The 15,102-nt window shown below is 36.7% G+C and overlaps 1 protein-coding gene across 5 annotated transcripts in view; it reads left to right on the top strand.

Moving 5' to 3' along the window:
* AP3B1 (adaptor related protein complex 3 subunit beta 1) overlaps window positions 1-15,102 on the top strand; it is a 159,085-nt gene that overhangs the window by 1,765 nt on the left and 142,218 nt on the right. For all 5 annotated transcript variants that reach the window (XM_067316248.1, XM_067316245.1, XM_067316246.1 and 2 more), the window contains exon 2: window positions 10,704-10,779. In XM_067316248.1, coding sequence (XP_067172349.1) covers window positions 10,704-10,779 — 76 coding nt within the window. The remainder of the gene's footprint in view (window positions 1-10,703; window positions 10,780-15,102) is intronic.

Genomic DNA, 15,102 nt, shown 5'->3' with positions numbered 1-15,102 from the left:
AGGAAATTATCCCTGATTTAAATCTGTGTAGGTAAGCTCTTAATATGGATTGGAGAGTTGAAGAATGAACATTATGCAGAAAAGATTATGAAATTGTTAGGGTGTGACAAAGCTGGTGTTCTGCCCCTGGACTGCAGGTGGGGATTATTAGAAAAGAAGGGAGAGAGATTACTGTATTGTACTCTGTCTGGAAAATGTGGAAGTCATTTATCAAGCATACGTACACCATATATTCAACACTGGTAATGACCCAAAATCTCCTTATTGAGAAACAAGCAAAACTTCCTTTCCTTAGAGCTGAAATAAATCTTCTAAAATTGGTGGCTATAGTCCAGATTAAGGACACCATAACTTCGGATGTCTTGGTTTTGTGTTCTTTAAACTGGACAAATCTGGTCCCTCCCTACTTGGCATACAGAAGAGCGCAAGTTATTTCTGTATCATGTGTTTTAAAATACGAGGTTGTGGGGAGATTTCACTGGTGAATATAAAATACTGGTGAAATAAAATTACCATTATGACTTTTCAGAGTTCTGTTTGCTGATCTCTTTTTGATTGTCACTCAACACTGCTATATTTGATTTTGGATATGTTTATGTCCCATATCACTGTGGTGTTTGAGTGCTTTGCAAGCTTCTTTGTTGCTGGGAAGAGAATTTCTCCTTAGGCCTACTGATGAGAGAAGTAGTAGTTTTGTTTTTTTCTCTCAGTGAAGTGGAGGAGCACAAGGTAAATATATGGCCCAGAATATTACTGGAATAGCTGTTGGACAAGAGACCTTCACTTGCTTCTTGAAAGTTAGTCTGAACAATATCACATGGTTAAAATATAACTGCTAAGGAATTATTCTAAACATTAAAAAAAAAAAAAAAAAGCCCAACCTCTTTTCTTTATGTTGTCTGTCTTTTGTTTGTCATGAAGTGGAAGTAAGCCAATGCCAATGCTTCTGGAGATCCAACAATAATTTGTTGGGATAGACTGTCTTCAGTCTTGTAACACTTATTACATAGAACAGTCTCTGGCAAGTTGCGCAAAGAGGCACAAATGAGTTTCAGTAGACTTAAGTCTGATGAAGTCTAAAGTTGACTTAATATAAAATATTTCTCTTAACTGTTTTGTTTTTATCATTTCAGTAGAAATACTCAGCTGAAGTTCTTATCCTCTGAAAGGTCAAGAAGAGCATCCCTTGGTGTCAAAAGCCCATGTGTTTTATCCAGCTTGCTCAAGCTTCTCTTTTTGCCTTAAGCAATTCTGTGATTCATTCATTAATTTTCAATTAAAAATAGAATCTTCAGGTCAGCTAATGAACATAACACTTTCTTGACATGTTAGTATTGTGGTTTGCTTGAGACACATGAAATGTGAATTTTGAAATACTTCAGGGCCTTGGAAATTATCTGTCATGCTGGCATCTAGAATCTGAGTAAGTGGGAAGGTTTGGTTGTTAAATAGAGGTGAAATGATCATAGGAATAAATAGTTGTTATCCTGGTACAAACAAGTGTAAATGGATTGCCTGCATCATGTGTAAATAGCATGTTTCTCATTAATTACATATTGCATGCACCCAATGTAGTGAAAAAAATTGAGATTGTTAAAATAGAACTTTGATCCTGCCTCAGTCAGGAAACTCTGTAAATGTTCAGGACAAAATAAGTGAGGAATGACTTAGGATTTTTTTTAAACGCTGTCCTTATATCAATTAACGGTAAGTATAACACATACATAAGGAACTGTTTTCTGACTGTTTTTTGCTGAACTCTGTTGTGAAAGCTTTCACTCAAAGATATATGAGTTTGGGGATAGCTTTTCCTGCGGGTACTGAATCTTGACAAAAGAGAATATAACTTACCTGTTCAGTACCTACTGCTTTCAACAAACCCATTGGTTAGTTGGATCATTTCAAATACATCAGAAATGGATCTGCTAGTCAGAGGGCGCAAACTTTGTCTTCCTGCTTATTCTTTCAATAATTGAATAATTAAGAGGTTTTGTGTAGCTGAGATAAATCAGTCTGGATTTAGAACCTTTTTCTGTGGAGCAGGCCACATTGCATGGCTGGAAATGCCTCTGTTCTCTGCCTGTTCCTCCCCCCCCCCCCCCCCAATCACATGAGCTGTCGCATACAGTATTCTTTATAAAACCTGAATAAATTCCTAGGTAATCTGACACTTGTCTATAAACTGGTTACGTCCCAAGCATAGATCAGCGTCTAGGTCCTCTAGATACACACTCACTTAACCCACCCATTTGAAGGAGAAGAGAAAGGATCAGTTTGAGACACCAGAGTAATGGAAATAGTACATTGTTGCTCATAACATGAGTTTTCAGGAGAAAATTGGCAAGAGCTGAGGGTCATGTAAATTGTGTAGACAAGCTGAATCCAGCCTGTAGACCATAAATTGTTTCTCCCTGGTCTAGATTGATGGAATCAATAAAGAAAGAACTGCCTAGATGGAAGACTGTCAAAATCATTTGTGTAGTGTAGAGAGATCCTGTTTGATGCAAACCTTCTATTAGTTAATAGGACACTTTTATGGTTGCAGTGTGTACCGTTGATCTATGTAGAGCTAAAAGTCTAACTAGTTTCCAGCATTTAAGACAAACTAGAAGAGATAATTAGTAACCCAGAATCAATGTGCAATTGCTTATGTCAGGATGCAGCTTTTACTGCCTACTATTAATTGTAGTTGGACAGAGGATCTTCATCTATATTTATTTATTACTTTTTTAGCTGTATGTAATAAAGTTTGGTTCTTAGAAACAATATGCATTCAGCAGTAGAACTAGTTGTTGCTCAATCTAAACCAAATGTAAAAACTTACAAGTGAACCACATGAAGAACATCAGTAGATGCTGATAAGTATAGTATTGAAGCAGATGGCAAAATCTACAACAAACATTTTCAGCTTTACTGATTTGCATCTTTAAACTAGATCCCTGCCAAGCAAAATACATTTGTAATTTATTAAGTTTTTTTTTTTCCTGTGGATTTGGCTTATGCATTCTGTTGAGCTATTCATCAGAAAACTTGGCTGGGCTGCAAACCTTTTTTTTTTTTTCTCTTTTTTTTCTTTTTTTTCCCCCTGAGATTTGCAAGCCTGTTTTGCAGAGAGCTGATCTAAGGTGGTGATTTCATTAAGATACTTATTCCCCAATACTCTGCTCAGAAGCCTTTTTTTCCCAAATTCATCAGAGCTAAAAACTTGCTTCCAACAGCTGCCAGAGATGTTCATGGAGTCTTAAATTAATCTAGTTTTGCCTTGGCATATCCTGTTCAACCAGTCATGGAAAGCTTGTATAGACAGTCATTTATGAAAGTCTTGGAGGAGAGTCCAGCCCTAATATTTGAACTTGATGCATATACTGGTTTATTGGCAAGTCTGCCTTCTTTCCCATCTGTTGTAATGGCACTATGCCCACTAATAGGGTAATAAGCCAGTTTCAGCTGGATGTACAAGCTAGTAAAGATGAATGGTTTGGATGAACTGATGACTCTGCAAGATAAAATCTGAACCCTGTAGTAGGTACCATGATAGTAACTAAATGTAATATATGAACATGAGTACGGTATTGCAGAGCACACCTTCAGCAGAAATTGGTCAGATTTGATGGCCAGTGTCACAATGAATGTGTTTTTTGCCACAAACTTGGCATGTATGAGGATCTAAGCAATGAGCTGTTGATTTGCTCTGATTCTCTATAATGCCATCATTAAAATTTTTTTGAGGCTTTCTTCTCAGAAAGGAAATCATTATAGAATAAGGTCTTCTCTGTAGTTTCTGTATGTTTATTATGTTGTCACATGTTTGCTTTAGACACTTGTTATAGTCTATATCATAAATGGCCCTAAAATGCCATTCAGTAACATTGTTGCAACATAAGGTTGAAATTTAAAAAAGTAGGTACCTGTTCTTAGTTCTGCTTTCCTGAAGACTATCCTTATCTAATTCCTTCCCCTTCCCCTCCCCCCCGCCCTCGGCCATAGGTTGTTTTCTTACTTTGAGGCAAAACTGGAATTCTTTTGGCATCTTGCTGGAAGATGAACAGTGGTACATTGGAGTACTCTTAAATAGTGTTTCTGAGGTGTTGTGGGCATATATCCATAAATACACTAACACCTTTGCAGATTCCGGCAGTGCTACTACCACCTTTTTGGTGGTATCTTTAAAGGAAGACTTTTTTTTTTCCCCTCACTATTTTCAGAAATTGATAGAGATACAGGAGAGTGAGAAGCAGTGAATAATCTCCTTTCACATCTTTCAAATGCTGCTGAGTGACCTACAAACATCTGCAAATTCTGATCACTGGCCTTCCCAAGGCAGGCCATAAGCTGATGTAACCACTTAAGTGGCAGCACCCCATATGCCACTTCAGCAGTCTTCAGGAAACCAGTCTCTGCCACCAAGGATTTTTCTCTTCTTGCAGAAGCTTCTCTGAAGCCTCAGAGGTGTGGGCATTATCAGAAAAGGTCGTATCCAGTGGAATTCATCCTTTCAAATAACCTTTCTTGTCACTAAGTGAAGTAGTGTCTTTAACAATTATACTGGCAATAGTTAATCTTAGATTAAACCGCCATCCTCTCTAGATCTTTCAAACTACTTGATGGCAATTGGCGTTGTGGTCTGGTCAGAGCTTCTGAAATGTAGGTTGTTAACATATCTGCATTGATGTTGATGGCAGCAGCAACTTCCAGATGTTCATGTACTGGATTCTCAAGCTTAGTTCAGGTGCTACAGTATGACAGCCTTGAACTAGAGAGATGCTTTATTCAGTTTTAATTGTACACTCTTCTGTATGTTTGCTTACTCAGTAGGATGAGACTGTGCCTAAACCTCTAGATGGCAAGTGCTTTGAGCATGCTGTGGCAAAGCAATCATTAATGAGTTACATTGCCTGCTGGTTGGACTATATCCTGTCTTGTTCTTCTCTGTGTCTCTCTGCCTTACATCATACTGTAGTTAACCTGTTTTTCCTCATATCTCTGCTGTATACCCTTTAAAATTACTAAGTTTCCTTTTTGGGTAATATGTTTGTTTTTCAAATTGAAACAGGTGTGGCTGAAAGAGAAATATCTGTTTTCTCTTCTTGTAACTTCTCTTTAAACCACAATACAGCTACACTGAAAGCCACACAGCTTGGGTCTCCTTTGAAATAATAGTTGAATTCTGTCTTGGTGTTGTGAATTGGCAATGAATATAAATAATATTATAATGTGAGAGGAAGGCAATACTGAATAGCGCCACAAGATGTCGTGCAAGCAGTTTGTGGTATAGAATGAAGCGCTCACAATGAAACAGGATTCTGTAATTTCCTGCTAGAGGAAGAGCCCAAATCTAGAGTAAAATGACCTCAAGTTGCAGCATGTACTCACTGCCATTTTAGCTTTCATCTTATGTGGCTCTGAAATCAATTTACAGTTCCTTTTTAAGTGTTAAATTTGTTTAGAGTTTAGGCAATTGCTTGAGCTAGAAGAAACCAATTTATTTTAAGGATTTTGCAGCACCCATAAACTGTTAAACCTGATTTTCTTTTCTGAACCTTTTTCTGGGGGAGCCTTTCTTAGGACTTCATTGCTCTACAAGTGCAAAGACCAGTTAAGCTGCTCTGTTAGTGCGGATTCTCTTCTTTGAACCTGGTAACATTCATGATATTTTGCACTTCATGTTGGAACATTTTGCTGAATGTTTCCCTATACTGCACAGAAAAAATCTCTGGGTATGCTGTGATTGAAAGCATGTAATCCAGACTGAAGCTTCCTGAAGGCTTTGAAATGCAGGAACAATGCAGTTGATATGTTGTAACTAAAAGCATGCAAGAGATTGAGAACTTCAGAAGTGCATTATTAAAACTCTTTTAAATGGGATGTTTGTTACTTCTGTTCTAGTTCTGTAACAGATGGTTTCATGATGTCAGAATTAATGAAGCTTGTTTCCTCCCCTGCAGTGGATTTACGTTCAATATGTCCTGTATCTTATTCATGCAGTAACCCAGTGCTCCCTGTATGCGAAGAACCTCTGTTTCACTGCCAGTTTTTGATTTCTTTTAAAATTCCTTTCCCTCATGCCAAGGTGATTAAAACAGGTCCCAGGTTTTGGGGGCATACATACAGAATGGGGAAACATAGTATTCTTATTTTCTAGCAGCAAAAGGCTGATAAATTTCAAGGAGTAAAGCTTTTGTAGCTAAAGAATCATTGATTGCTTGCTGGGCTTCAGTTGCAGTTTTGACATTATGAAACTTAGACTTCCGCTTTTTACAAAGAATGCATCAGGATTTGTAGATCACTTCAGTAGCTGGATGCACTTGAAATGTAGCAAATATTGTCAATTTATGCTTTTATATTATGGTATTACTAAAAGAGAATAGGAGGTATAATAAATGTGTATCTTACCAGGGTGGAGTAAGCATTCTGTTATCAATAACAGTTGTTCAGAATACCGTAGGTGCAGTGGCAAATGAATTGCCACGGGTTATGGGCTGGTGTTTTTGCGTGGATTAAATGATCATTGCACTTGAAGTTTTAGGATTGTTCCTAGAGAAGAAGATGGAACTGAGAGAGAGGCTTATCACTAGCATAGTTGGATTAAACTTCAGTGACATACATTTATGCCTGGCCTATTTGATTTTGTAGAGGAGGGTAGTGTTACTCAAGGAGTCTGAAATCCTGGTTTTATTCTAGGCAAGATGCCAATTTTTGTGACTATGTGCGCACTAATGCGAATACAGCGTTCTTAGAATTTGTGAGTGGTCAGGTGGATGATTTTTGGGAAGTCATTTCATCTCTTCTTACACTTGCAGAAAACAAGCTCAGAGAAACAATGTATTTACTCTTTGTAAAATTTTTTGCACCTACCATAGTTGGGAACATTACTGCCTTGCTTAATGTAACTCAATATTATCCGTTAACTATCAGATTAGGCTTCTTTAAGCCTAGTTTTGCTACTGAAGCAATAGAGCTCATATTTCAGTGATCTCTAATGTGCGCCTAATTTCCTAGGCTAAAACTACTCTCAAAGTTTGAGGGGGAAAAATTATTGATGCAGCTGGATGGTTGCTTGCACTTTCCTGAGCTGCTGGCAGGTGGACATAAATGATAAAGACATTTGTTTAACTTTGTGTACTGAAGAACTGTCGCTTCAGATTAACTAATGAATATAGAGACATGAACAACACTGTGAGATTTGTATTTATACATTCTATTTTAAAGGGTTTTGCTTAAGGAAATAAAATTTCCTTAAATCTTCTTAATGCTCAGAATATGAAAATATTGCTGTACTGTACGATAAGCTATATTGTGAAAGGCTGAAAAGTATTTGCCTTTACCATTGTTAGCTGAGGCTGCTAAGCATTGTTTTTGGAGGGAAATGACCTTTGAGATCTGCATAGAGTATTTGTTTCTAGAAGTGAATCAGCAAGGGAGTGGGTCTCCTGTTACATGAGAAGTTTTGGGTTTTTTTGTTGAGTAGACCTCAGTCTTGGCAGGCAAGCTTGGCTGACTGCGTTTTAAAATTTTTTTTTATTATTATTATTTTAATATTGTACTTAATGGAACAAAATTCTAGAATGCTGGGTAAAATAAATGAGGTTTCTTGCACTATTAAATCTGTTCTTAAAGGGGGGAGGTTTGATGTTACACTGAAACCATATCTGAGTGTAGAAGAAAAAGGGCTTGCCGCTGATCCATATGCATATGTGGAGCAATATTTTACTCTGTAAGTATCTAATGCTTGCTAATCCTAGATTGTAATTTAGATTAGAAAAGTAAGAAATTTAAAAAATTACAACAGTTGAAGAGGAAATTAATTTCCAAATTAATATATCAAGAACTTCTGGTTTCTTAAGGTTTTTTTAAAAATATATTATTTTCCCCTGCTGCTTTGCTCTTAGAAAAGCAAGGCTGGCTGTAAGCAAATCTTAATCTCTTAATTTCTCCAGTTTGTATCTTCTCTGTTACAATTAAAACTATTCTGAAATGTTAATACATGGTAAAATATTTTCTATAAGTAGTTAGAAGTACATTTCATCCTTAAATACTTTTTCTTCTTTATCTTGTCTGGGAATGTCTTTGTGTCTTAAATGCAACTTTGCCCCCCCCCCCCTTTTTTTTTTTCTTCACTAGTAACTTATCCTGTGACTGCCTTCTTTTGTCATTTCCAACTGCTGGGAGCTAGTTTTCAGCAGAATGTTTGGTTGTTAGTGTCTGTAGGTGTGAACTTGAATTTTATGCTGTGTAACTTCATCCATTTTTGTTACTCAGTCCTGTAGGTCAAAACTTTATTTCCAAATTTTCTATTTTGTGATTTGCAAATTTTGTTGACATATTCTCTTTTTTCATTTTATGCCTAGTATTTTCATTAGTAAATATAGTCCCTAGCTTGATTCTTAAGCAGCTTCTCTGTAGTCTAGTGTTATCCATTCAACGTATCTTTTTTTTATTTGTTTAGTCAAATCTTTATCCATTTAAAATTTTTCTATTAATCCTTAATTTCTCTGTGAAGTGGAAGAGATACCATATGTTGTTCTGAAATCAGAAATAGTTGACCAGCTGATCTTGTTTAGAAAACTAACTTTTAAAAAATAGTTGCTTGGTTGGTTGTGCCAAGGAACTGAAGCATCCTCCTACCAATCACATGATGAACTAGGTGATCACAATTTAATAATATTATTCTGTACTTTACCTTTTGCTGCTATCTCCATCTCAATTTCTGCATGAGGAGGTAAAATGGTATTAAGAAACTGGAAGCAGGAACGTAGGAGTGGAAGCAACTTTCTAGATCAAGTCCAGTCTTCTGCTGTGTCTTCAGCAACTGCGTTGCATAGGGGATAGAAGATGATGCATAAAATCATGGCTTTAGCGCTGGTTGTCTTTAACAAATCTGTTATCTTGGGATGGTATTACAGGAACAGAGTATGCAAGACATTACCACTTGCATTTGCTAGCTAAAGGACAAGTATAGACATATTAGACTGGCTTCAACAGTATGAAAACTTCAGAACAAATTTGGATGGGAAGTATAATTTAAAGGACAGAAGTAAAGGCAAGAAAAAAAAAGAAAAAGGAAAAAAAAGTAACAATACAAGATAGACCAGATAGTTCTTTGAGCATTTCCTGGAATAATCGAAGAAGTGGAATGCTTCCACTTCCTAAAAATAAATAAATATATATATATATATAGTATTTAAATATTATGTTGTTAAGACTCATAACAGGCCATCTCTGTTAAGATGTTCACGTATTTCATAAAACACTTATTTTTGAAAAAGTGCTTAGATTTCACTTGGAAGTTACATGTAACTCTCTGCTTTCTGAAGTTTTGCATGTTTTTCATTTGGCTTATTAGGAAAAAAATGTTCCTTTTTCCTCTGGTTATAACTCTGTTTTTGTGGATGTGTTCTAAAGTGTGTGGACAATATGCATCCCCTGTGGGGGGGAAAAATATAGAAGCAGCAGTGGGCCTAAAAGTAGAAGAAACAAATTTAACCTACTTCAGAGAAAAGGATTCCTTAACTCACAGTTATGGAATGTAATGAAATACTAATTCTTGCCTATTAGAGCAACTATCCCTTTTAAGTAGGAAAAAAGGCTATCTAATGCTTTATGAAGGAATGGATGTCAGAATTTTGTCTCTTCAAAATTAATTTTTTTTGGGGGGGGTAAACCTTCTTCCTCCCCCGCCCCCATCTCAAATTGTTAGTACAGATAAATTAGAATATTTTTAAAATTTTGTATTCACTTCTGAAGTTCTTGCTCTGGATTTCCATGTTGTCTTTCAACATTTGAGAGTTCCCAGGGTTTGTAAACTTGGAATGTTTTTCAAGTTCTTTGGAACTTTGCGGATATCTTTTTGTGGGTCACTGTGCAGTTTGCATTTTTAGTATACTTAAAAAAATACAGAATTTTATAAAAGGCAGTTTCTTCAAAATCTCTTTTGTAGGTTTTTAGAGCCTACAAATGCAGTTTACCTCCATGAATAATTGTTATCTCTTTGCTGTCTAAAAAGCCAAGCAAGTTTAGACTTTGGGTTAGAGATTGCTAATGAGAAGCTGTACCTGTGAAAGACATCATTACCAAGTTAATATTTTCATGTCAGAACGCTGCTTCATCTCTAAAAAGTATTTAGACATTAGATGTGTGTAACCATGTGGCTACCTTACTCTTCTGGGCTGTAGAATAGCTGTACTACAGACCTGAGGTTTTTCGTTCTGAAGGCAGTGAATAGAAATCTGCAAACCAGAAGGACTGATGGAGAGAGATAATACAGTGTGATCTTGATTACTGTTGAAATTCAGACCATACTGAAACCTGCTATCAGGCTTTTCAGTGATTTATGTAAGTTGATATTATATTCTAACGCAAAAATGTCAACCTCAGGCTATTACATCTGGCACTCTTTGAAAAAAGATGAATGAATGATCAGTTCAAATTGAACTGTTCTGTTGCATCAAGACTTCAACCTTCCAGCCAGGGATTCAGCTCATAGTGGATTAGAGTTGCAAGCGCTTGCATTATTGTTGGAATCTGATAGATTCTGTTACTAAATACCTCATTATTCTACGCCAGAAAGTTAACAAAATTTAAAAATGGGCAAGAAGGAGCAGTGCTTCATTTAAGTTGTTGAAATGATTTGAGAATATAAAAACGGTATTATGTTTTTTTATTATATTTTTTCTAATTGACACTTTTCTATATTCCTACCATAGAAATGAAGACCTAAAGCAAATGTTGGAAAGCAGTAAAGATTCTGCAAAGCTGGATGCTATGAAAAGGATTGTTGGGGTATGTGATTTTTCTTCTCCCTTGGATGTGAATACTGTTTTTACTTTCACACATCCTGTGCTAAGTCAGCATTTGAATGTCTAAATGGTATTTAAAAGCTACTGTGAAGTACTTGATTTGAATTTTTATGTCAAAATTTATATTTAAAAGTATATAATTGCACGTATTTTGATGATAGTTGTGTAACAATGCCAATATGCCTATAAACTGTTTTCAGTAGAGAGGCAATAAAGTCAATATGTTAAATAAGAAATGGTTCATACAGAAGCTTCAGTTGTCATCTTAGTTCAGCAGTTGGGAAGCTACAGAAACTTGGTGGAATAAAATGACAAATTGCATTTAATATGCTTTTACTGTTTTTGATTATATAAGGAATTTTTTTATTTAAAATGAGCATGTTTAAGTATTGGCTTGACAAAGCATTTTGAGTGAGCTGTGTACATGAAGTGGTGATTAAACAATCTTTGAAACTGATATGTGTTGAAGTCTGCAGGCTGAATATTATGAAGAGGATTAAGCCCCTTTATTTCTTCTTATAAGTATTAATAGTGCTGCAGAAAGCACTTCAGTGTCCATTTAACTTGTTCTTCTGGGACTTCTGTAATTGCTTTCTCTCGTTGTTCCTTTGGTCTTCTGTGTTTTTATTTTGTTTGTGTTTAAAAGTGACTCAGTCCTCTCTGAGAATATACTTAAGTGAGTGGGTACAGGTGACCGGATTTTGACCTGTGCTTGGAAACTCTTGCAGCTGAGGGGGGAAAACTTTTATATCTTTATATGTATGTGCATATATATGTATGTGTATATATGTATGTATTTATACACACACACTATATATGTGTGTGTGTTTATCAATTAGGGAATTAAAGACTGTTAAATCAGGTCAGCTTCAAACTTTAAAGCAAAGCTTTACTAGATCGATCTTCATTAACAATGTACTTTGCTAATGGTTAGTTCTTGCTCATTATTAAACTTTGCTGCTACATCTTCAATGAAGTTAATTCTTAACAATCATATTTTAAATTACTTGTGAATAATTATTGCATGGAACTGGTGATGCACAGTTAGCACTGATGGTCCTTGAGGGTCCTAGGTGGCGGGTGATCAGGCTTGAGAGCCCTTGGGTAAGGAAAGCCAGAAGTGAATTGAGCATCTTCTTTCTCCTGCTCCCCCATTCCCAGCTCAAGATTATGTCCTTTTATAAGATGTTTGCGGTTCTAGACAGTTCCCAGCCCTAGGTCTCTCCTCCTATGCTAGCGCAATGCAATGGTGGGGGTGGGTGGGTTTACTTTTGCAGGCCACAGCAGGCACCTTCTGTTGCTTGGATCTTTTTTTTTTTTGCTTAGCTGCTGTTTCTTAAAGCAAAAGCAGCCTTTTTCCAGCTCTTAAAGTTGACCACTATTTGACTCTCAGTGAGTTTATAGTTCTGGGGCCTCTGCTTTGTCCGTTCCATATTATCAATGTATTTGCTGTTATCCCATACTTAGTCTGTGCATCATGACAAGAGGCACTTGGTATCAAGCTCTGGTTCACCTAACAAGTTGACAGCAAGCTTTACAGGCCAGGACTGTGACTTTGCACATTAGCATAAGGCCTGTAGCAATGGTGATGTTGTTCTTGCTGGGCCACTGAGCATAAAGATGCTTGTTATTTACCGGTTATGCTATATTAGTGTGCTTATGGTTGAGTTCAAAATAAGCTAATATTAATCAAATCCTGCTTAGTATGCTTCTGCTTTTCTGGGGGAGCAACAGGCCTCAGCTCAGGCTACACAATGAATCATTCTGTTTTCTTTTCTGAGCTGCAGACCCCATCAACTCATCACTTGAAATGCTGGGAGTCAAGTGGTCTTTGTTTCTCTGTTTGCAGAACATAGATGTGTATCGATAATCCCCAAGTGGGTGACACAGTGGTTTCTGTGTGAAGCTTGTCTGAACATGTTATGGGGAAAGCTTTTCCTGAAAAGTGAACTTATATTCACTGATCAAACTCTAGCAGGGCTTGAGATGCTTTAATGTCCTTTCTGAAAAATGTCTCTAATCCTGACATCTGCAGAGTGGCCACCTGGACCTCCAGTCATACTTTTATCAAACACCATGTTAATACAAAGGCTTCCAGAAATTATGTAGTTGTTACAGTGGTTTAAGGCTCGCTCTCCCATGTGAAAATGTTTGAGATCCTCTTCAGACAACCTAAGTGCATGGCTGAGGAAAGAGAGTGGCTGATTCACAGCACTCACAGTGTAAATATGCATGTGGACTATCACTTAAGGTGATGAAAAGATGGTAGTGTATTATTTTATTTGTTGTAGAATGTAGGTGGAAATGTGCATATATATATTTATTTATTTATTTATTTTCCTCCCACTTCCCTTTTCTCTGGAGTCCCAGAGAAAAGGGAACACATCTAGTGTTATGTGAAGCTGAGGAATAATGTATGCACTGGCTTTATAATTATACATGAATCCTGAGGGTAGGTGGATGCATGTATTGCTGACACTCTTGCAAAGGTTTTAATTCTCTGGGCTTGAGTTCCTGGGGGAACATCCAGTGTGAATGTCTGTATGAATAACACCTTGACAGAGCGTAATTACTGTTCTGCATCATTCTTTCCCCTTTAATCTGAATCAGTTCTGCCAAATGTTGTATGTTACTAAAGGAAGCAGGTTTGGCAGATAGGTAGTGGAAGGGGGGATGATGACAAAAGATCTGTAGAACATCTAGAAAGAGGTCAAGCTGAGCAAGTTCTCATGGATGGGATGTGTTTTCCAGAGGAAAAAAGGCTTCCTTTAGCCTTGTAATTAGAGGAAAAGGGAACTCCAGTGTCAGAGTATTGTTTAACATGCCTCACCCACATATTCATTCACCCTACTTTTATATATGGAAAAAGCTGTCCAAACCAGTAGTTTTCTTACTCTTTTAGTAGACTTCAAGAGGTTGAACCTTTGTTCCTCCATATAGGTGCAGGGAAAAGTACCAGGAGAACACTTTTTATAGCTCTTTGTGCTGCTTCTTCCCCTTTTAAGCTGGGTTGCAAACTCTCTGCTGGAGAGAAGGAAATTCATTGCAAACAAACAAACATATCCTGCAGGCAATGACTGTTAAGCATATAATTTACAACATAATTTCAAATATAGGAGTAGTTTCCTATTGATCTTTTAACTTCCTGTTTTGTATGAAGCTGTGTAAGGCTACTAAGTGTATTTGACTATATGCATGAAGACAGTGTCCGATATTTCTATTCAAGACCTGCTGCTGACATTACAACAATCGAGGTACTCTTGTTAGCATGTGAAACCTGACCTTTCTGCCCTTCTAAATTTCTCATCTGGGAAAAATCTCAGCAGAATTTTTCTCCTTCAGAATTTCAAGGCTCAGATTTATGAAACAAATTCATGTGCCTAAGATCCCGCAGCAAAATTCTTGTCTATCTGTGTCTGTCTCTCATTCAAAAAGGGGGGGGGCGGACGAAAAGTTTAGTGCACCCTGTCATAAGCACAGCCCACATGTCCTATATTTTCTATGGACAGAATGGCACGCAGACTTGTGGGCAGATGTAGTGTTTCTTGCAGAATGAAAGTTCCTGCTTGTGCAGGAGCTTTAGTTATATAAGACTTACCACAACTGGAGAATGTCTAGGCACAGCAGCAAAATTGACACGATAGACCTTAGTCTTGGAAAGGACCATTATGTTCTTCCAGGTTAATAATCCATGGTCTAAAAAGGATTTATGCTAATCATTATGACTTAATGAGTCAAAATACACCCTTGTAAGAGACCCTAAATACATATTTACATGGTACACTGGAGCTATTATGGTTGGTCAGTTAAATAATGCAAGTAATGCGTAGATTTTCCTGATAGGGTGTAACACTGTGATTGTAATTTAAAGTTAAAGAATCATCCTCATTTTTGAATAACTTCTATTACATCAAGATGTGGTGATAACATGCTCTTCTATGCTACTTTTCTTCAGTGCATCTTGTTACTAAGTTCTGCTTGATTCTGGTCATTCTGAAACTGGCATTTCTTATAAAGACCCCAGTCCTGATAGCAGTAGTTTCTTTTAGATTCTTAATTAAAAATCCCAGAAACCCATACAATACCATTTATTCTTAGTTTGTGTCACTTCCTGTACTTAAATACAGCTGCCAAAAAATAAATTTTAAGTTATTAATTCTGTTAAAATGAAATGTTATGTTGGATAGCTAGTCTTAAAGTCTTTCAGAAGGTTCAGTAATAGTTTGAATTTCAACTCCTCCTTATTATTTTTTTTAGCTTCTCTTTTTCTAACCTCCTAACATGCAATTTGTCAAACATTGCCTAG

Source organism: Apteryx mantelli, chromosome Z, assembly GCF_036417845.1.
Source record: "Apteryx mantelli isolate bAptMan1 chromosome Z, bAptMan1.hap1, whole genome shotgun sequence".
Classification (NCBI taxonomy): domain Eukaryota; kingdom Metazoa; phylum Chordata; class Aves; order Apterygiformes; family Apterygidae; genus Apteryx; species Apteryx mantelli.
This window is presented reverse-complemented; position numbering and strand designations above follow the sequence as displayed.